This window comes from Neophocaena asiaeorientalis, unplaced genomic scaffold (genome assembly GCF_003031525.2).
Source record: "Neophocaena asiaeorientalis asiaeorientalis breed wild unplaced genomic scaffold, Neophocaena_asiaeorientalis_V1.1 scaffold210, whole genome shotgun sequence".
NCBI classification, from domain to species: Eukaryota; Metazoa; Chordata; class Mammalia; order Artiodactyla; family Phocoenidae; genus Neophocaena; species Neophocaena asiaeorientalis.
The window spans coordinates 1,068,406-1,092,298 of NW_020172282.1; the positions used below are offsets into that span (position 1 = coordinate 1,068,406).

The 23,893-nt window shown below is 39.6% G+C and overlaps 1 protein-coding gene across 2 annotated transcripts in view; it reads left to right on the forward strand.

Moving 5' to 3' along the window:
* The window catches only part of DTNA (dystrobrevin alpha), a 274,470-nt gene that overhangs the window by 228,802 nt on the left and 21,775 nt on the right, over nt 1–23,893 (forward strand). The window contains exons 15-19 of one of the 2 annotated variants that reach the window (XM_024764501.1): nt 7,934–8,021; nt 9,887–9,984; nt 13,950–14,063; nt 20,295–20,391; nt 22,197–22,217. In XM_024764501.1, the coding sequence (XP_024620269.1) occupies nt 7,934–8,021; nt 9,887–9,984; nt 13,950–14,063; nt 20,295–20,391; nt 22,197–22,217 (418 nt within the window). The remainder of the gene's footprint in view (nt 1–7,933; nt 8,022–9,886; nt 9,985–13,949; nt 14,064–20,294; nt 20,392–22,196; nt 22,218–23,893) is intronic. The other variant, XM_024764509.1, reaches the window with a different exon arrangement.

The window sequence follows — 23,893 nt, forward strand, 5'->3', positions numbered from 1 at the left end:
ACATTATTTAATCTGCTTGTCAAAGCCCTGTAGATTTGGATATTATTATTGCCATTTCACTGATAAGAAAATGCCCGGTTACAAGACATCAAGTGACTTATCCAAGGTCGCCTGCCAGCAAGGTCTTCTGATATTGAGTCTCATCTGTTTTCCACCTCATACCTCGGCCTTCCTGTCTGTGCACCCTTCATGAGATGGTCTGTAAAGAGAAATCTAATAGTTGTTCTTGCTTGAAAGGTGTGTTTTTATAAGTATTCCTATATGCTCCTAATTCACTCAGTGTAGGGACCTTCTCCCCTATATCAACTGCTTAGCACAATGGGAAACTGACTCATCTGTAAATAGTTTGCTGCTAAATTAAAGATATTCTTATGTGCCCTTGCTGGTTCTGATGTCAGATAAGCCAAATAAATAAAACTGTAGATCAAGGGCAAAGTCCTACTGTCTTCCTAATTCCTAAGTGAAGTTTTAAAAGCCGTAATGGTTTTCAAGCACCTTCTTCACTGGGGGAGGAGAGGTCTCAGAGTTATCCAGTGAGGGCTTTTTCTGGCCTCTCCTAAAGCTTATCAGGTGTCCAGGCTTGCTAGTGGTTTATAGGACAGATGGTGGCAGGCAGACCGAAGGAGGTTGCAAACCAGCCCAGAACTTCCAACTCTAACCATAGTTTTAAGCCTTGATACTTACCAGTCAGAAGCTTCTGGCACGTTTCTCTCAACTCTGCAAAGGCCCCTTGTGTAAGGGAGGGAAGCAGTACAGTGAAAGGGTACAGTCTATACTTTGACGTCATGATCGATTGCTGTCACTTTGTTAGACCCCTGATCTCATATAATTAGGTTGATATCTGTCCTGCTTATGTTTTTCTCAAGTACAAGAAATGGGACATTTTGACGCCTATTTCCGGGTTTCACATATGAGGTCTGAGTTGTTACTTGCTCACGTGCTTCCTTTACTAGAGTCCTATGGCACTTAGTTCACAGCCCAGACCCATCACCGGGGCTGCAAGCCTGTGTGTGATCTAGCCCTCGCCTACCCCTCTCCCAGCCCCAGCTCTCATGGGGTTCTCCCACTCAACCACAATATTTAGTCACATCAACTTTTCATCAGTTCCTAAAACTGCCTCAAAGACCATGATACTAGTTCTTCCCCTATGCCTAGAACGTTCTTCCCCATTTTTCTCCTGCCCTTTCCTTCCACACACACATGAACTGGCTCCTTCTCTGGCTTCCAGACTCTGATTAAAGGCACCTACCTACTCAGGTAGGTCTCCCATATTAGTCTGATCATGGAATACTATTTGTTTCAGTCTTGTCATAACTGTTATCATTGGTTCCTTGGTTGGTTGGTTCACTCCTACCTTCCTCTTATGGGGCAGACCTTCTCGGACTTGTTTACCACCATCTCTCTGGCACCTAGCACAGTGCCTGGCACACAGTAAGTGCCCAATAAATGTCCACTGATGTTGGAGAATATTGATAGTGCCACAGATATAACATTCCCACTCACCCTAAACAAAATTGTTAGGAGTCCTCAGAAAATCTTTTTTACTAGAAAAATACTTTTTGCTATTAAAAAAATCACCTATTATAAATTAGCCCTGAAATTGAACATTTAGTGTAAGAGTATAAAATAGGTGAAAAAGTAAAGTATTAAACTTGACTTGAGTAGAAGTGATAAATATGGATAAAGATGAGAAGCAGCAAGTCACTGATGTGACAAAAGCAACTAATAAGGGGCAAAAAAAAACCTAAAAGTGATGTTGGGCAAAAAAATTTTTTTTTAATTTTTTAATGTTCTCCGACCTTTTCCACTTTGTATCAGTTCACTATGGCTACTGTAACAAAGTACAACAGACTGCATGGCTTGAACAACAGAAGTTTATTTTCTCACAGTTCTGGAGGCTAGAAGTCTAAGACCATGGAGCCTGCAGGGCTGCTTCTGCTGAGGCCTCTCTCCTTGGCCTGCAGGTGGCTGCCTTCTTGCTATGTCCTCACATGGCCTTTTCTCTGTGCACATACATCCTTGTTGTCTCTTCTTCTTCTCATAAGGACACCAGTCATATTGGATTAGGCCCCCACCCTTAGGACCTCATTTAACCTTAATTACCTCTTTAAATTCCCATCTCCAAACACAGCAACATTCTAAGGCACTGGGGGTTAGGGCTTCAACACATGAATGTGAGGAGAGACAATTCAGTCCATAGCATGCTTCTACACTGAATCCACTGAATTGTATGCCTTTAATATTTTTAATGTGTAGGCTAAGATTTGACTGACTCTTTTCAGTAAATGTTGTGATTTTGAAAAGTATAAGTTTATTGCAAGCTGCAGAAAGGAAAAAGAAATTATTATCCACACATATTGAAAAGTATCTTCTTTTATGAGTTTTCATTTCCTTGTTAACACTACTCCTTTTCTTTTGTAAAATGTTTAGGACCTTCAGTTATAGAACTAGACTTCTGAGAAAAACATCTCCTTAGAATCCTAAAAATGTAAACCTTCTGAAGAATGTCAGAAGTGAGCCAACCTTTATTTGTTCTTTTGTCCAACTAATTCTTGGGTAGTTCCTGCTGTGTTCTAAGCACCGTGCAAAACACTTAAGTTCCAAGGGAGAAGAGATTGAACCATTCTGTCCTCAAAGAAGTTACAGTTTAGTGAAGGATAAAGACAAGTGAAAAGGGCAATTAAAATGCAACATCATTTATAAAGTCATCTTGCTTTTTTTTTTTTTTTTTTTAGCAATAGAGACACAGACATAGAGAACAGACTTGTGGACATGGGGGGCAGGGGAGGTGGGATGAATGGGAGATTAGGATTGACATATATACACTGCCATGTGTAAAATAGAAAGCTAGTGGGAACCTGCTGTATAGCACAAGGAGCTCAGCTCGCTGCTCTGTGGTGACCTAGATGGGCGGGAATTGGTGGGGGGAGAGGTCCAAGAGGGAGGCTATATATGTATACATGTAGCTGATTCATTTTGTTGTACAGCAGAAACTAACACAACATTGTAAAGCAACTATACCCCAATTTTAAAAAAAGCAAAGAGATAACAGCTATAACAAGGGCAGCAAAGTGCAGAGGGCTATAGAATATATAAGGAGCAATGGACCTGAATTTGGAGGTCAGACATGAGGGCAGGAAATGGAAGCCAAAGCCAATACCAGAATGAAGAGGAATTAGCCAAGCAGAAGTGAGTGGAGGAGACAGAGAGACCATTCAGGACAGAGAGAATATGGTTCATTTGAGGAAGTTAAGTATGTTAAGGCCACGGGGGTAAAGGATGAAGCTAGACTATGCAGGACCTTATAAGTCTTATTTAGGAATTTGAAAAATGAGAACCTATTAAGAATTTTATGCATAAGAATGTTACAGCCAACTTTACTTTTAAAAGATCGATGACTTGAGGACAGGAAATGAATTGGAGGAAAGAATAACTCTCAAATCAGAGTGACCTATTGAGAGGACTTTACACTCATTCAGGATGAGATGATGGTGGCCTGGGCCACATTGGTGACAGCTGGAATGGAAGGAAATGGAGGAATTTGTGAATTTGTAGAGGTAGAAGGCATGGCCTTGGTGGATTATTGTAACATAGTGGGTTATCAAAGTCAGGGTCTTGATAAAGGAGTTTGAAGGCACCTCTATAGAGAAGCCATTGTTATGGTAAGTTGTTTTATTATTATTATTATCCATGAAGATTCCTATGGCATTTTGCTCTCAACCAACTGTGAAAGACAGGACATACCCTGAGAAAGTCATCCTCCACTTAAGTAATAACTAATAATGCCTTCTCAGGCAGTAATCCTCCTAATAGCTATTTGCATTTTAATAAAAGAGTAGTGACACTTAATGACCTTAAAAAGTCATCTCTAAAGTTCCTGCCACCATTCAGACAAATGGAAAAAATATGAAGGAAAAATGAAGAAGTATTTCTGGTGCCCTTTAGATCACATTATTATTTGTGTTTTTTGTTTTTTTTTTTTAAACCTAGGTGAATCTCTTCATGACTCAAGTATAGACAAATACTTTTTTTTTTTACATTTATTCTGATTTTTTTTTCTTTTTTTTTTTTTGGCCGTGCAGCTTGTAGGATTTTACTTCCCCAGCCAGGGCTTGAACCCCGGCCCTTGGCAGTAAGAGCACAGAGTCCTAACCCCTGGACTGCCAGGGAAACAGGCCTGCAGAGAAACCAGAGAAATGTGAACAAACCTTGAGTTCCCAGAAATCCCTGCTAAATCACAATTTAGGAAGCCCTAGCTCAGCTGGGGCCACTTGAGTTTCCTAGATGCCATTTTGAAATCACTAGCAACAGACGCTGGCCATGTATTTAAGGCAGAAAGTGGAGCGCTTTCAACGTTATAGATTTCCCTATTCTGAAATGCAGTCTACACAGCAGACCCTTTTAAATTCATCATGGTCTTGTAATAAGATTACTGATTATAAAGTCTGGAAATGAATAGGCAGGGATAGAGACAATGTTGGAATTGGTATTTCTTTAATGATTTAGGGAATTATTGGCCATTCATTTCCGACTATTTGTAATTGAAGTCTTGAAATAATGGAATTTATTAGGTGAATGCCTCATTCACCCTTGTATAATGCGAACGTACTGAAATGGCACATGTGGACTTATAAATCGTTTGTGTGCACAAAGGGGCAATACATCACTCCACCCCTCATTCACTCGGTGCTGGAGGAAGGAGAGGCAGGGGAAGTATGAGTTATAGCTTACTAGATGAAACTCCATACCTTCCCTTCTTACATTTCCAGGAGGCTTTTTTTTGATATAACCTTCATGTTATTTATACTTGCTGGTCATTCATGATAAAAGGCACTTTTATCATGAGGGTTTTTTATCAAGGTTTTTTTTATTATTTATTTATCAAAACACAAATGTTTTTGACAATGTCACTTTCAGGCATTCAAACAGATCATCGTCCTGGGCTTGGAGATTTGGGCCTTGTTGTCTACACAAACTGTGTTGAGTTAGGCATATGGTCTCTAATACAGCAGCCAGAAAATGACCAATGTGTTAAAATCAAATTAAATTGTTTCTTTTTTGGGTGGTTTTATGTTTAAAGTAAGGACAGCATAAACTTTCACTTTCTCATTGAAGCTGTAACAAGAAATTCAGTTATTATTTTTAACCACTGCAGAGGACAGACGTGTTTTATAACACACTGCTTTTCTTTTTATTTATTTATTTATTTATTTTTGGCTGCGTTGGGTCTTCGTTGCCGTGCTCGGGCTTTCTCTAGTTGCAGTGATTGGGGGCTACTCTTCGTTGCAGTGCGCGGGCTTCTCATTGCAGTGGCTTCTCATTGCGGAGCACAGGCTCTAGGTGTGCAGGCTCAGTAGTTGTGGGGCACGGGCTTAGTTGTTCTGCGGCATGTGGGATCTTCCTGGACCAGGGCTCAAACCTGTGTCCCCTGCATTGGCAGGTGGATTCTTAACCACTGCGCCACCAGGGAAGTCCTAACACATCTGCTTTAAACATCTGTTTTAAAGCATCCATTGTCCAGAACTAATTCGGCCTTTTGCTAGTAAAAATAGTTTCTTATTCCAACTTTAAATGTGTATGCTGGTTGAAATCTCAATCCACTGGGATTAATACTACACATAGGTGAGCCCTGAATCCTAGAATATCTGTCTTAAGGGAATTTGTGTGAAAATATCACAATGCTATATGGATATGAAAAATGATGTCTTTTATATGGCTTACATTTGGGGTTCATTTCATGTGTTTAACTTTTCCATTTTATTTTCAAGATCTTCTAGATCCTTGCTACTCAAAGTGTTGTCCTTGGACCAGCAATACCAACGTATCTTGAGAGTTTGTTGGAAATGCAGATTCTGGGGTCCCATCCTACCCCCCCACCCCACCCCCACTCCAGAACCAGAGACTGCATTTTCACAAGATCCCTACGTGATATGTATACACACTAAAGTTTGAGAAGCCCTGCTCTAGATAGCTGTTGGATTGTAGATGACATTTTGAAGGAGCCAAGAATCATTAATGAATCTGAACAGGTTACTCAAGAGGCAAAATAATAATAAAATTGTATTACCTAATAATTTTGAGCATTTAATGTGTTCTAGGCATCATACCAGCTTGACGTTTTTTACATGCATTGTCTCATTTAGGCAGCAGGAAAGTGAAGGCTCTTTTTCTGAGGATGAAGAAGTGACTTGGTAAATGGAGAAATTCAGGAGTATTCTAGGTAGGATACGGTAACTTAGAGAAAAGGGCTAAATCTAGTGGAAGAATTCAGGATAAGAACAGGTACAGTTTACATATGTGAGGAATACAGACTAGCGCATAGATAAGGGAAACAGGAATATCTTCCAAACGACCAGAAAAAAAATGTTACAGTAACAGATTCCACCAAGCAGAGAAGAGCTAAGTGACATAGCTAATATGCTGAAAGCGTATAATCATTTTCATTCATCTTCTCACTCTAGAACAAAGGTTGAAAGACTATGTTGCATGTTTACTTTTTATGTAAGTGTACAAATAAATAATATAAATGTACATTACTTTATAGGGATCCAAGTCTTCCAGTGGATAATTTTTACAACCTTAACATTGGCATAGAAGTGTGTCATTTTTAACGTATAACCATGAGTATTGACTTTTTTTCTTTAAGGAACAGGCTTAAATATAAGCCAGTGGAGAATATAAGTATATTTGGGGATTGAGAGGAACTGGTTTCTAACCTTGATCCTGGCCTGATACTCACCATAATAACTGATAAACTAAACTATGACCAACTAGTCTATTAACAGGATTAATGTTACTGGTATGTTTCACAGAATTTTTTTTTTTAGTGGCACCCAAAACTTAGTCTTATGTGAAGGGCTTTCTGAAATATCAACTCTCTAGGAGAGTTGAAAATGCTTCTATTTGCATTAGTTTTTTTAAGGGGTCAGAATATTCTTATTCTAACAGGAAGAATTTTTATAAATTTATAGGAGACACTAAATGATTCCCACTCGTGTCATTAGAAGCCACTACCATAATTCTACTTCTCTGGAAGTAAATATAAAATGGCAAGTTACCTGGGTAGTAGTATTATAGATGAGAATTATATGCATTGTGTATTGCTGCATAAGAAATTACCCAAAAGCTCGGCAGCTTAAAACAACAAACACCGTGGGTGAGGAATCCATGTTTGGCTCAGGACTTTCTCGAGGTTGTAATCAAGCTGTGGGTGGGCTGTGATCTCATCTAAAGGCTCTCCCGAAGGGGATCCAGACCCATGGTTACTGGCTGGCTTCAGTTCCTCCTCACGTGGGCCTTTCCACAGAGCCGCCTGTGCCATGGCATCCAGCTTCCCACAGGGCAAGCAATCCAGAAGAGCTCGAGAGAGAGAAAACATGCCCAAGACAGAAGCCAGGGTCTTTTTATAACCTAATCTTGGAAGTTACCTTCCATTACTTCTGCCACATTCTATTCATTAGAATTAAGTCTGTTAAGTCCAGTCATTCCACAATAAATGAAGAGGATTACACAATACCAGGAGTGGGGGATCGCTGGAGGCTGAACAAGTTGGTTTCTTCTTCCTTCTTGCTTTCATATTGTCTATCATGTTGGTTTCAGACATGTATTACTTTGTCATAAGGAAATTAAATTGTTAAAGGAAATACAACTAAATTAAAGAGAAAGTATTCTTTCATCAGAAATGTTGATCAGGAAAGTCACTCCTCTTTGGAGATTTCTTTGTAAGGTAGGATTTATTAAGGACCTTCCTGGCCACACATTAGATCATATCATGAATCCAAGTCTGAGGTCATTAACCTAACAGGATTTTGTATAACGATCAAATTTTTTGCACTGAAACACTGAAATAGCCAGCCCACTCCAGGTGGTAGTATGAATATTCCCATCTTTTCTCAGTTGCCTGACTGACTCTTTCTTGCTCTGTTCTCAATAGTATGCTTGAGAGCTCCACCCGGCTTGATGAAGAGCACCGGCTGATCGCCAGATACGCGGCAAGACTGGCAGCAGAGTCCACTTCGTCTGTAAGTACTCTGAACAAGCGGATGTCACGTTGATTGTTACCCTAATAGCTAACGCCACAACAGCAGAGCTGAGTAGTTGCTACTGTGCTGTCTGCAAGACCTAAAAACGACCTGGCCTTCCACTGCTTCCATTTGCACTTTCCAGCTATCATTCTGGTCTAGCATGAATCAGAGCTCGAGGTATTCCTGCTGGTTCCTGCTGAACCAGACCAATACCCAATTTCTCTGGATAATTCCTAATCAGTTAATATAAAGAACAAGCAATGATTCAAATCCACAGCTGGCTCAGATAAGTTTCTACTTTTATCAATACATCAAGAGATATATATCAAGAGTTGTTTCTACTTTTCTCAATATAGCAAGAAAGAGAAAATTATGTCATAAAATCAAAAGAAAACTCTGCATCACATGTCAAAGTTCCCATATGCCAGCTATAGAAGACCATTTAGGATATAAAATATAGGACCTCACACTTCTTCATTAGCAACACAAATCGTTTCTTTGTTAAAAGAAACACTAATTAAAAATGATAGAAAAGCTTTATAAAAGCCAGACCTTTACCAAGTTTAAACCTTTCCCTATGGTTAGTTTTCTAGAAATGAAAAATCAGGCTGAGTTTCACCATGTCTTTGGGCTTAGGCAATGGTGTTATTTTTTAAGCCGTGGCATTCTTTGGTAGAAAGATTAGTTGTAATTTTTTAAAATTTGCTTTAAAAGCAATAATGACTGACATTGAGGAATTTCTATAATGTACGGTAGAGCAAAGAAAGCAAGGCACAGGGAAGTCTACATAATCTGACCCTGCTTTTACAAAACAATATCAAATAAGCCCTTGACTAAATACACATACCCATAAATACATATATAAATATGGTATTTGAGGTATATATACATATATATTCTTATATAATCATATTCTTATATATATGTGATTATGTAAGAATGGAGAGGGACTTCCCTGGTGGCGCAGTGGTTAAGAATCCGCCTGCCAATGCAGGGGACACGGGTTCGAGCCCTGATCCGGGAAGATCCCACACGCCGCGGAGCAACTAAGCCTGTGCGCCACAACTACTGAGCCTGTGCTCTAGAGCCCACATGCCACAACTACTGAAGCCCACGTGCCTAGAGCCCATGCTCCACAACAAGAGAAGCCACCGCAATGAGAAGCCCATGCACTGCAATGAAGAGTAGCCTGCTTGCCTCAACTAGAGAAAGGCCAAGCGCAGCAATGATGACCCAACGCAGGGAAAAATAAATAAATAAATAACTTTATTTAAAAAAACAAAAGAATGGAGAAAGTTATGACTGCGTATACACCAGTTAGTTGTTAAAGCTGGTTGCAATCCATCAGTGTAAAATTAAATATATGAATACAGAAATGCTAAAAGTATGTTGACCAAAAGAAGAAAAGAAAGTCATATTAACTATGACTTTAAAACTATACAATTTTTAATTGTATAGTACAGTGGTTAAACAGTAACTCTAGAGAAAGAGATACTTCAGCAGTGATATATTTTTTTAACCCCACCTTTACTGAAAGAATAGTTGCGATGGGAACAGCATGGCAAGAATGTACTAGTTCCCCAAAGATTTCAAGTCAGAAAGCTAAAAACCAATTTTTCCCATGTTTTGTATATTTGCCTGCCAAAGGATTCTATTCTGCTTTCCACTGCATAGATGTGCTCCAGATCCCTAAAAAAGCTGGTCCTTAGGAGAGGAATGGCCATTTAATTTTACGTTTTGCTTTTTTTGTTTTGATAGAAATAGTTTTTTCTTTCTTGTTCATATCTCACGACTCCTGTCTTTTCAAACACAGGTCGGTTCTCCTTCCCAGTACTAAATAGTATAAACCACATATTTTCCAGCAGCCAGCGCAGCAGAGGAGTGCCCCTGACATCTCCTTCACCATTGATGCAAATAAGCAACAAAGGCAGCTGATCGCAGAACTAGAAAACAAGAACAGGTAAGGTTTTTGGGACACTCCTGCTTCTTACTTTCTTTACAGCCTTTAAAGTATCAGTTGTTTTCGCAGTTTAGAAAGCTCTTCCTTGGGTTCTCTGCAGAGATGGCTCCTTCCCATCATTCAGATCTCAGCTCAAATGCCACCTCCTAAAAGATCACCTTCTGATCTCTCCCACTACCTCTATTCCAGGAACCACTCTCTGTTACATCAGTGTGTGTGTGTGTGTGTGTGTGTGTGTGTGTGTATGACATGTCTCTCTGAAAAAAACTCGCATTTAAGTGTTTGTTTCCTTTTTATTGTCTGTCTTCCCTGACTGATATGGAAGTTCTTTGAGAACAGAGGCTGTGACAAATGGCCCCTGAGCTCCAGAACCATGCCTGGTACATTGTAACAGTGTAGAAACTCAGTCAATATATACTGAGTGAGAAAGTAATAAATATCTGAGTCAGATCTCAAACTCAATGCTGAGTAAGCCTCATATAAGAACAACTTGTACATTCTGTATTTCTTAGAACAACACCAAGCTGTCTTAATACTTAATCTCATCTTTAAACACTGATGTCCCTTCTGAGATCAGACTGGTAAAGGAGGTTTTGATCCATTGTTGCATACCTGTAGGGTATGACCTGAAAATTTGGGGATAAATGGTCATGCTATTCTTTTTTTTTTTTTTTGCGGTACGCGGGCCTCTCACTGTTGCAGCCTCTCCCGTTGCGGAGCACAGGCTCCAGACGCGCAGGCTCAGCGGCCATGGCTCACGGGCCCAGCCGCTCCACGGCATGTGGGATCTTCCCGGACCGGGGCACGAACCCGCGTCCCCTGCATCGGCAGGCAGACTCTCAACCACTGCGCCACCAGGGAAGCCCGGTCATGCTATTCTTTAAAATTCTATAGAAAAAAAAAAAAATTAAAAGGAAGATACAAACTCACTTGGCACATTTTCATATTCTTAGAAAGAAAAAAAGACTAACGTGAAAATTTACAAGCCCACAAGTATCTTGGTTTCAATTTTAATCTACTCTCCCATCTCTCCAAAGCACTTTGTTTTCCCTTCCGATTCTCTGCTTCCACTCAGCATGGGGATAGCACACTTGAGGGGAAATCAGGACTTCCTTTAAGGAAATAACCTAGGGATATCTACCTCCATGTGGGATTCCAGAATCAGCAAGAAACCCCATGAATGTGCTGGCTGTACCATGCTACCACTCTTACTGCTTGTTTCTAGGGCATTTTGGAATTGCAATCTCTGAATACATGTTTTTAGGATGAGAGGAATAAAGGAATGGAAATGAGAAGAGATGGCAGAAAGAGAGCTTCATCCTTTCCCTGAGTTCTTTCCCCACCCCGTGCCTGAAGAGCATCTAGTCCATCCTGAACTCATCTCTCTAAGCCAACGGCCTCATGCCTTCCAAAGACCCCAGAACCACATCCCAGAAGCTTATGCAGGTCACAGTTCCTGCACCACAGAAATTCACCCAGGGATCCCATGGTCTCCAAAGTGACAGTTAACCCAATAATCAGATCTCTGGGCTTCAAGGAAGAATAGAATTCCTCACTTGACTCCATGACTACCCTAGGTAGTCATTTAGACATTTCAGAAATGATCTTTAGAAGATACTGCTTTCTTAGAGCCTCCTTAGAGGAGCCAGTTAGAGTTAGTATTAGGAGTAGCTGGACTCTTCAGATTACATTGTGGAAGTCACAGCCTGCCTAGGCTAGACCTGTCCAAGCAAGTACCAAAGACTGAAGGAGTCGAACACATATGGGCTTTGGGGCAAACCTGCCTAAGTTCAAATGAATGCTACCACCTACTTATTGAAATTGGGCAAGACTTTTAACTGGTATGTGCTTGATTCCCTCATTCATAAAACAGATAATAGCAGTACCAATAGAACTATTGGTACTATACTAGTCTGTATACAATAGAACTGTTACGAGGATTAAATGAGACTAAGGAAGACAGCACAGTCCCTGGGTGTAGTCTAAGCCTTCATGCTCCTTACCTATCTTACCTTTATTCTCATCTGATCAGGGCTGCTTCTCTCTTTTTCTTCCTTGGGCTAAATGGCTGTGTCATGGTTCTGTCCTGAGAACCAACAAGGAGAACTAGTGGAAGTCACAGAATGTCAGGATGTTAGCCCTCAAGATCTTGGAAATCTCAGTTCACTGATTTCCAGGCTGGGCTCTCTGGGAGTTCAGGGGCCCTGTAGGGGTGTATGAAGAGGAAGAAGAGCTAGTAGCACAGGGCACCCCCCTTTCTTTAACCAGAGAAGTTCCTTCTTAACTGTGTGACATGTTGGGTTTCCATGGAAGATTTCTTTTAAAGAAAATTTTCCACTATAGAACACCAAGGGGGACAAAAAAACAAGTTGAAAACCACTGAATTATGGTCCAAGCTCCCACCATACCCATGAGAGGTGTAGTGACTCACTGGTAATTAGCTTCTTGATTCTGGCATGTTTGTGAAGCAGGAGTTGTAAATCAGCCTCTCAGATGGAAAGCCACCCATCCCCCTCGCTCACCAAGTTCACCTTCCATTCTTGGTGCTTCGTTCTATCTTATGGGCTCTTCTGCATTTTGCTGGATGGGAGACTGACCCCTCCCCCAAGAACCTGTGACTTCTAACCTTGCTTAATAGCTTCTAACTCACTTAGGGATAATTTGTCTTACATCGGTCACCCATCCCTTATGGCTGGCCTAATGTTCACCTCAGTGCAGGGCAGCCCAGGCCCCAACATCAATAATAGACTGACATGTCTCACCCCTGATAGGGGTCACACCAATAGCACTCTTATGTCACAGACTCCATTACAGTGAATCCTTTTAAAAGCACTTTCCTTCACAAGGCTACCCTTATTCAGATACATTGTTAAGGCTGAAAATATTAAGGAAAAGAGAAAGAATTTTGCCTACCTGGGGGCTTCTCAGATAAATTCAGTGAGAAGAATTTCATTCCTGGTGAGAGAATGGGGTTATTTAGTTTTGCAAAATGAGCACCATTTATCCTTATTTTTTCCAAGCATCTCTTACTTGGTAGCTGCAGGTACTTTATGGTGTCAGACTGAGATCATAAATAAGAGGAAGATTCATTTTTGTCTCTTAAGCAGTGCGCTTTGCAAAGTTGAACACATTACCACAGCATTATATTCCTGACTAGAGAGAGTGTTAGGTCCTGGGGAGAACACTCAGCTTGACATATTGCAATGACATATTGCAGAGTCTTCCTAGTTTGGATGTACTGGAGATGAAGGCAGTATCCCCTCACCCAGAGCACCCAACTGTTGCAGGAAGGGGCAACAATGTTCCAGGGCCGGAGAGTGGGCTCTTGTCTAACACTCAGAAATGAATTGTCCAAGGAGACACATATTGACAAAGCAAAGCGTTTATTGGGAGTGAACGGGCGCCCGGGGTCAGAGCAGCAGGGTAAGGGAACGCAGGAGATCTGCTCTGCCACGTGGCTCGCAGTCTCAGGTTTTATGGTAATGGACTTAGTTTCCGGGATGTCTCTGGCCAATCATCTTGCTCGGCCCGTATGTGGTCTGACTCAGGGTCCTTCCTGGTGGCGCGCGCATCTCTCATCCAAGATGGATTCCAGCACGAAGGATTCTGGGAGATTGGTTGTCTCCTCCCTGTCTTGGCCCCTCCCAAATTCTCCTGGTTAGTTTTTAGTGGGAGCACCACGTTCCTTATCGGAACCTCCTGTTGTGAGACAACTCAGGCAAGCAGTTATCAGTTATCATCGTACCTGGCCAAGGCGGGAGGTTTCGGTCAATGGTTCCCTAACCCAACTAGCTACAGCCAACACCTCGTAAACACAGTCAGGTAATGAGGGTTGGTTCTGCTCCAACACATAGATTGACCCCTTCTTTCTTTTTTCTGGTGGCCCTTTACTACTCAGATGTTAGATCCTGGACATCCTGGAAGTTAACTGACCTGGGTTTCTTACCTTCCTCCTCTCTCCCAAGAGAAATCTTACAGGAGATCCAGAGGCTGCGGCTAGAGCATGAACAAGCTTCTCAGCCCACTCCAGAGAAGGCGCAGCAAAACCCCACTCTGCTGGCAGAGCTCCGCCTCCTCAGGTAAGGAAAGGAGCCCATGGCGTCTCAGGAAATACAGGTGTCTGAGATCCTCAATAAAGTCTAACAGTGTCCACCAGAAAACGGTCCTCAGCCACCATAGCTGCTAATATCTGTTTGTTTGTTTTTTTAATAGCACACATCTAATTGCTGGAATTTGGAGGTTTGGGAAAGAGGCTGTTTATTTATTTTTTCTTTGACACAGAGAAAAGGAAACAGTGTTCTTTAGATCCGAAACAAAATGTTTCACCGGAAAACAGAATTTTTTATAGTGCACTCTCTTTTTTTAATTAAAGTATAGTTGATGTACAATATTATATAAGTTACAGGTATACAACATAGTGATGCCCAATTTTTAAAAGTTATACCTCATTTATAGTTTTTATAAAATATTGGCTGTATTCTGTGTTGTACACTATATCCTTATAGCTTATTTTATACATAATAGTTTGTACCTGTTAATATCCTAGCCCTATATTGCCACTCCTCCCTTCCCTTTCCCCATTGGTAACCACTTGTTTGTTCTCTATATCTGTCTTACTGGAAAAAATTTGAACTCAACTCTCTTTAGTTATTTGCACTATCAACAATAGGTTTATGATAAAAGTGATCAACAAAACAAATATGTAAACAACTAAAGAATCATCACAGTTTTTTTAATTTAAAAATTTACCTGTGACCCATAAATTATCTCTAAATCTTGGTCCCTAATAGCTTTGCATACAGATTTTCATACCTTCTTGTTCTACAAATGAATTTAAAGGCCTGCTGTTACCTAGTCTGTCATCATGAAATATTTGAGTTGGGAAGGACCTAAGAAGGTCTTTTGGTTCAAGCCCTGAATTTCAGGGCACTTCTCAGGGTCAGGCCGGTAGAGAGTAGTAAGACGTGGATGAGGACTGTGACCACGTGCAAAAGGAGAGTCACACCATGGGCTCCAATCAGACTTAACCACCATACCTTGAATATGGCACTTACCCAAACCTGTCTGTGTAATAAACAACACAAACATAAACTCAAAGACATTCCCTCATGAAAATGTCATATGGATATTTCACAAGGCACTTGTAGTTAGCAAGTATAACATTCTTTCCATCTTTCAATTTGGATGCCAAGTATATTTCAGGTAAATCTAACTCTGAGGCATAATTTTTATAATAAGTACAGATGCCTCTTCTCTCAAACTCTTGTCAGAGTTAGAGTGCCACTTACTTCCTCCATACAAAGAGACTAAATTAAGCAGATTCTCTATGGCTATATTTGGATTTTATCAAGTCCCTGTTGACTGTAGTCATGGATGTTTCTGGGGGTTCCACCCTAACCCTGCCCTTTGGCCGTATTAACATCTGGGCACTCAGCACATCTGGCCAGGGGGCAGGCCCTGCCTCTCAGCTGGGATCCAGTCTCCCCAGGTTTGTGCACCTGGCTAGAGGGGCAAACCCACCAAAGGCCTGAGTTATGGAAAGGAGACCTATAGAACTTGCATCTTGGTGGAGGCTGCTTGATGTGAAGAGATCACGTCATACTTTGGAAGAACAAAATAATTTAATGGAAGAAACAGAAATTCTTCCTTTTCAACGTATGGGATTTCTGGTCCTACTTTCACAGAGATGTTATAGAAACTCTTGCACATTCTACTACCATCACCCAGAAGGGATGAAAATGAAAAAAAGGAAAAAGGGATGTTTTACATCCTCCTCCTCAAAGGCATGTGAAAGTAAAATCACTGCTTGAAAGCATCTTTTGCCAAATAGGATCATGTAGGCCCTCGAGACTTACAAGAAAGTTAAGTCTAGTGTACACAGAAATATAACTGAATAAACCAACTTAGAAATAGTCATTCATCTACACCTCAGGGCACCCTGTCTCTGCCTGGAATGTTCTTTATAACTCTTCACTGGCCGTCCCATTCTCTAGTGGAAGGGTGGTGACTAGGAATTTTCATAAGCATTTTCACTGGTTCCCCCCAGTTAGCATTTGCTTTCCAAAGTATTTGGTTCCGTTAGGATGATACCATCTGGGAAGGCATCTTTATGTGCCTGGTTCACTGATGATGACTTTTCCAACTGATATTTCTTCCCTCCTTGATGTTGCTATCTTGGAACAGGCCAATAATTTTAACCATCCTCTGGCCCTGACTCGTGGGCATTCCCATGACCCCAGCCTAGCTCAAAGCTACACTAAGGAGTCTGGTTCTGTGGGGAACTTCTAGACTTTCGGCCCTCACTGTCAGCTGGTGGCCCACACATAAGGCTTGAGGCTTGAGACACCTAAATCCTAGCTGATTCACTTGCCTGCCTCCATATTCTGCACATTTCTTCTGCCTGGAAGAAGAAGTACACTCCCTTGAAGTATATTTCTTTAGATGCTTATGAACCATTTATACTTGTGCTAAGCACTTTTTAACAATTTGGGGATTTCAAAGATACCCTGACATCCCAGGTTAAGAAAACCTGCTGTGGGTGTTTAAATCTTTTAGTCATTTCAGACTTTCAAAGAGTTCCAAAACAATGACTTCTCACCAATTACTTTGGCCTTGAGTTCCCATTGAGGGGTGACCATGTGAAGCCGCCAAAGGGACTCCTTATTGTAGCTTTGACAGAGGTATTCTCCACCTGTTACATCCTTTCTGGGCCTCTTACTGAGAAGCCAACAGGAGAAATGTATTTAGTAGGGGAATGGGGGCAGCAAGATCAGAGCTTTGCTTTTCATGAACGCATAGTTTATTTTTATCTTAAGGGCATCATGACCTTTCTAAATGATCATATGTCCCTTTTTACTTTAGCCACAAGAAAGTGGAAAGCCAGGTTTGCAACCGAGATCTGGCAACTGAATAGGGTTATAGGATAGGCATTTCTGTGTGCTAATCTGACACTTTCTATGCACTAAGCTCTACATACACTGTTCCATACAGTAGCTGTAAAAAAAAAATCCTGGGAGCTGGACATTACTATTATAGTCTTTTTATAGATAAAGAAACTGAGATCCACAGGAGTTAAATAACTTGCCCAGGATCCTGCACAATGAGCATCACAGGTATATTCTATCTCTGTTCCTTGGGTCTTAATTATCTCCTGCCTGTACTATTGTAATAAACACTTTCCTGATTCCCAGCCTCCGGTCCATCTACACTGCTATCAGATTTATCATCCTCCATTTTATTGTTCATTTAGTTCATTCATCTTGAGGATATTGCTATCAGTCCTACAACAGGAAGCCATTAGAGAATGAGTGACGTATCAGGTTAACACAGTGGATTAGATTGTCAAGTCAGATTCACATGATCTTACTCTAGTATTGAGCTTTACTCATAATTTCAAGAATACAGGCAATCAAGAGGCACAGATGAAGCAGAGAAAGGGCTGGAACATTCCATGTGGTTCCCTAGGTCTTTCCTTCCCATATTGGATAGAGTACCTGAGGGAAATTTTGCAAGGTGATCTAGTGAGGCTTCCCACTGCAGAACCATTAAAAGACAGCTAAAGAACTATGTTTGCAAAGACAATACCATGTTCTATAGTGAAGAAAACATTAATGAAAACTGCAGAAGCAACTTGACACTACAAATCTTAAGAAAAACAAGTATAAATTCTCATATCTATCCCTTGCCTAAAAAATAAGCATCATATTATACACATGGCATTCTTTTCAAAGTATATAAAATTATTCTTCGAGAAAACTTATTAATATAAAGAGACTTTTTTTTTGTTTTTACCAATTAAAAATGGAATCATAATCTCTGATGCACATCTGTGGTTTCCAGACTTGAATTTCATTAGACCAGCTTAATTTTTTTATTATTTTGGGGAAACAACATAAAGTTGAGTACTTTTTGTTTTACCATATAATGACATTTTTAAACTACCATCATCTGTTATTGCAAGTTTCATGAATGACAGTATATTTTTCAACTTTTCATTTTGAAAAAAATTTAAGCCTACAGAAGTGTTGTAAGAATATCACAATGAATTTCCTTCTACGCTTCACCTAGAGGTTGCAAACATTTTGCCACACCCTTCTGCATCTCCCTATATACGCTTATATATGTAAATTACATATGCATTTTTGATGAGCCATTTGAGAGTAAATTGCAGACATTATAACACTTTATCCCTAAATACTTATGTATATATTTTCTAAGAAAAAAGAAGACATTCTCTTGTATAACCATGGTATCATCATCAAATTCAGGAAAGTTAATATTGTTATTTATTATTATCTAATATACAGTTCATATTAAAATTTTGCCTATTGTTCCAACGCTGTCCTAAAGGAAGTAGGTTTTAATGCACACAAAAAGCTAGAAATAATCTGACAGAATAAAAGGCATTCGTTCAGACGTGAATATTTTTAGCTCTATGAAAACAAAATCACTACTTAGTCCTTGTTTTCTCATTTTTCCTTGGAACAGTGGAGGCTACACCACAGATGTGTTACCCACATTTGGTAACCACGGGTATAAACACTTATAGAGAAGACATTATTAAATGATTTTTTAAAAATTATTATCATTATTAAATGATTTTTAAAAATGTAATTCGATCAAATGCATGAAAGAGTAAATGTCACGTTTTGAAAGAGTACTACTGTAAGATAAATGTACAAGTAAGGTTTTTTCAATGTTGGTTAATTATAGATTACTATAAGCTAACTCTTTCTGATAGTTTTTGGATGCTTCTCTTAATATTTCTTACCTATAATATTAGAAGTTTGCTTCAACCTTCTTCTCAAAGTGCTCTTATGATCAAAAGGCCAAAATTTATAGAACAGTATCTAGAAGAGAACTGGAAATAAATCAGAAACATTATCTACTCTTCTGCCAAGCCCTTCTGAGGATGTAGTTGGAACACCAGGTGCAGACAAGGTCAAAGAAAAAACAGCTAATGGGTTTGTCATTGAAGAATATTTTCGAATTGGGCAAGACTTCCAAAATTAGAACGCTACAGACCAGAAAGACCAAAGACTAAAATAAGATAGAATTAAAGTCTATAAAATTATGATGTGCCTTGTCCTCGGGATTCAGAAAAGAGGCAATTGTAGAGAAAATCAAAGGAAGGATTGCTCTGGAATAAGCTTTAAATGGCAATAAAAGCCCAAAATATAAATATTTTCAAAAAGAGTGATGTGTTTATAAGTTTTAAATTCATAATTCATTATAGAGAAGGCCTATATGAAAGCAAATTAAAAATGTCTCCTTTATATCCATAACCTGTCCTCCCACAAAATATCTTTTAATTGGATGAGTCATTGACCTAACTCAGTGTGACATTTTTATATTGTCAGTTTTTCATTTCAGAGTCCCTGCTATAGCTCCACTTAATATTGTGTCTGTGCCATTGAGATTAGGCATACTTAGTCATACATTAACACATACGTGGTTAAAGCATCCACACACTTTTTAAAATATAATTTCCAATTTTCAAAATCAGACAGGAGCCTTTGGGGCAAGGAAAAGATGTATATATTACTTTTTCACTAATGGTCATGAAATAATAGATTTGAAATAGATTTGGAAAATATACTTCAGAAATGTGAATCATTAATATTCGTGTCCTTCATTGTTTTCATTCTTGCTGACAGCTGATAGAAGTTCTGCAAAACAAACCAAAATTAAGCAAACACAAACCTTGTAGATTGTTAGAACAATTGTATGGGAACTCCTTTTATTCTGACCTCACTCTATGCAGCCAAACCGAAGCCAGAAGATTTATATCGACTATAAAAACTATACCACGAATATTTCTCCTCTGAAAGGCACCACATTGCATACTAAGAATCGAAGAGATGAAAAATGTACTTTTCTAAATCCGATTTCCACATACTAAGGTAATCAGTGTTTTCTGTGAGATTTACAAAAGGGTCCTTGGTTTTGGAGGATCTGAGGGATTGGCTTTTTTCAGTGACAATTTGGTTTTTGTTTATTATCTCAAGGGAACCCAATGGCACAGCACAGGGCCCATGACATAATAAGCATTCAGAAAAGATTTCATTAAATAGTTAATTCAGGGTAGATGGGGGTAAATATCCAATAAGAGTTTAATTTTGTTTTAGTATGACTTTTAACAAATAAACATACACCCAAGCTATAATTGTTCATTCATTTGACATTTCCCTGCCTGGTAACCTATGTCAAAGACCCAGAGATGCCCTTTTTCTAGCGGTCCACAAGACTGGCAAATGTGATTAGCTCAGTGAATTGAATGCTGTTTCTGATGACACCTGCTTCTTTCTTAGACAGCGCAAGGATGAGCTGGAACAGAGAATGTCTGCTCTCCAGGAGAGCCGGAGAGAGCTAATGGTCCAGTTAGAAGGTCTCATGAAGCTACTAAAGGTAAGATGTTTCAAATAAATGTTTCCTAGACCTACAACTATGGCATTTGTAAAAAAAAAAAATGTTTAATTAAAAAAATAAAAGAAATTTGCACGTAATGTGCAATGGTTTTTTCAACTACTATATGTGAGTTCCTCCAAAATGTGGTTTCAAAGTCAGTTTTAGTATCTCTTCTTAGGCACATCAAATGATAGCAGTCAATTATAGGGCTCGTTCTTATCCATTTCCTGGAACCAGACTACTGAGGACCTTCATGGCACAACTTATTTCCAGTGGGCTCATTTACAGTTCCTTTTGTCCTTGGAAGTAGTAAAACTGGATTTATTTAGAAATATTTTACATTTCATAGCCTTCAGAAATTCTGACTAATCGAAACAGAAGCTAATATCTAATTCAGAAAATGAAGATACAGCCATTAAATAATTTTGGTGATTATAGTTTTATTAAGAGGAGTAACTTTGTTAATTTCAGTAAACGTTGTCAAATCTGTGTGGCTTTAGCAGCAAGTCACATAACTTCTCTGGGTTTCAAATGCAAATTGTAAATGGGAATATCTCCTTAACTTTTCTTCAGGTAGAGCATTTAATAAGATGATCTATAGAAGTCCTCTGCAGAGTGTTATAATAATAATTCTCATTGGGAAGCGGCATTCTTTCTTTCATAAACCTTATTCCCTTCTTCAGTATGCACTAAATTGCATTTCAACCCAAAAGCCGACTAATTATGGCCTCATGTCCATGACTGCCCCAGCAGAGGTTTCAGTGCTCTGTTGTCATCCTGCCTGATGTAAATAAGCACGAACCAGTATGGACTGAAACTGTGACACGCCAAAGGCAGGAACTAAAACTTCTGATAAAAGGACATAGGCAAAGTCTCTGGGACAATCATTTGTGAGACAAGATGTCCTGCCTTTCAGTCCCTGGATCTCCCACATCCCTGACACCCCATCATTTATTGTTTCTGTATTGTTTTCTTTCTTTCCCTTCCTTTCCTTCCCTTTCCTTTTCTTACTTTTCTTTCTCTCCCCCTTCCTTCCTTTCTTTATTTATTTTTTAATTAAAAAAAATTAAATAGTTAACAAATATTTGTTGGAACCTACTGTGTCCCAGGCACTGATGTAAGTGTAACACTTTTGTCTTTTGTTTTCTTTATTCTTTTATATTCCTTAGTCGACTTTTCCTGCCATCAGTGTCAGGAATGCTTTATCTTTACCAAACAAAGTTTACTTTTCATTGTATTAGACATATAAAGTGCAGAATTCAGTTTTTGTTGTACTATCTATGTTAAGACAGGACTAGATAAATAATAACCTCTTGCTGTTTCTGCCCTATTATCTCATTTGATGATATAAAAAAGCTCTTTCTGGTTTTTGTTTTTCCAAATCTACCAAATGAAGTGGGCCCATCCCATCTTTCCCTTCACTGAATGACAGGAAACTGAAAACAGCCCCCTGGTTCTACTTCTGTAGCTTCTGTCACTGTAGCAATGGGATAGGAGTCTATTTACCACCAGCTATCTTGGCATCAACGTAGCCTAATTAAGCATAGTCTATGGTATCAGGATGTACCAATAGCAGGATAGAGAGAGAAATCATGTTGAAGGATGGTTGGATGCATGGAGGAAAGAGATGGGTCTGTAGTCTCAAATATCCAAATAGACTTGGAACTAAAGTCACCAGGAGAAGAGGCTTGACCTGCCATCAAAGCCACATTGAGGTTTCCCCCACCTTCATTCCTTCACACTGTGTACCTGCTCTTATTGGAACCCTGGGTAATCTAACTATTATTGATTCGATCTTTCTGTAGGAAGAAGAATTGAAGCAGGGAGTAAGTTATGTCCCCTACTGCAGGTCTTAACTAACAGTGGAGGGGCCTGCCGTCCTGCCGTTTTTCTCATTGCTTTCGCCTCTAATGTATGTTCATGCTTCAGTTTGGAAAGAGAAAAAAAAATTATACTAATTTGCTTCCTTTTCAATGTAGTGCTTGATTGGAGACATATAAAATTTAGCATTTTTTATAACTATCACTACCGTCAACATCAAAAGAAGAGCTATTATGTCCTTTAGAACAGGGAACACCCTTTAACCTATTGGAGACTTTTTAGACCTCCAGGGGTCTAAGTTTCAAACCAGTCTCATGCTCTTCTGGGTTGTTGATCAGACCCTTCTCTTCATAGAAAGACACTCACCACAATCACTAACATTACACTAGGTAGAATCCACAGCATCAGAAGCTAACCTCAGCATCCTCTCATGCTGTGAATATTCAGTTCAGTTTCCATTTTACTGAAAAGATGTGGAACTTCTTTTTGTAAAAACCAGCCAATTACATCTCCTTTCATTGCATAATGTTTAAGCCCTGCTCCCCACTGCTCACCGTTATGTGTTCAGTCTAATAAGAGAAAGACTGGACTCCGTAACTGTTCACTTCCCAAACCAGAATCCCTACCATTGGTTGACAGTCATCTCCAAAGAATAGGTAACTTTCAGCCTTTCTCGTACCACCAAGCACCTTTCTGCTGTAGGAGTTCACAAGGTGTTACATACATCTTCCCTGGAAATAGGAGCCTTGTGACTGACTGTCTAACTGTAGCCTGAACTGAAGCCCCCTGTCTGGCCATGTAGCCAGTTGCAGAAGCCAGCAGAGGGAGCAGCGTACTCAAAATACAATAATAATAAAACAATGGCAAAATAAAAGCAGCTTTCATTTCAAGTGCATGTACCAAGCTGTGTATAACAATATATCCCACTTACTGGTCTTATCAAAAAGTTTTATGGTATTTCCATGGATCCATTAGAACCACAGCCTATCTGATTTCAACGTACCTTTTCATTCTTCTGTATTCTCTTTCCTGTTATTCACTGTGCGTGTTTGTGTGTAACAAAAAATGTTTGCAAGATGCTGGACACATTTTTACCCTTCATTCCCAAGGTCTGTAAAAAAGGAAAGTGTAAAACAAATCTGTAATGTCAGACAATAAAGACAATGTATTACATTATTTGTATTTTGTGAAAAAAATTACTTCACTAAACTGAAGTCAAATTTTAATGAGAGACAGTCCCCCTGGGTAAAAGACACACATATGCTGCTTGTATTATTGCCCATAAATGCATACATGGGGTATTGCTGTTGTACGTACAACACACTTAGATCATGGTTAAAAAAAAATGCCATCTCATGGTGCTTCTCTGCAAACAGCCTCTTTTCTTTCCTGTCTCTTACTCAGTGTGTGCATAGAAAAAGGAAATAAGGCTCACATATAACCTTCCTTCTCCTAGTGGAGAGAGTAGGCAACCATCCTGCAGCCAGTCAGCCCTGCTTTAGCCATTTCCCTCGGGGACCCTGTCTCTACCATTTCCAAGGCAGCACATTCCTGAAAGGCTCAGTGGACCAGGAAGTTCATAAACAGATGAATGTGTAGAGCCAAACCATGGCAGCGCCCATAAGAGCATTACTGCCTTTTTTCCCTCCAGCCCCTCCCCACTGGGCCCTCAACAGCTGCC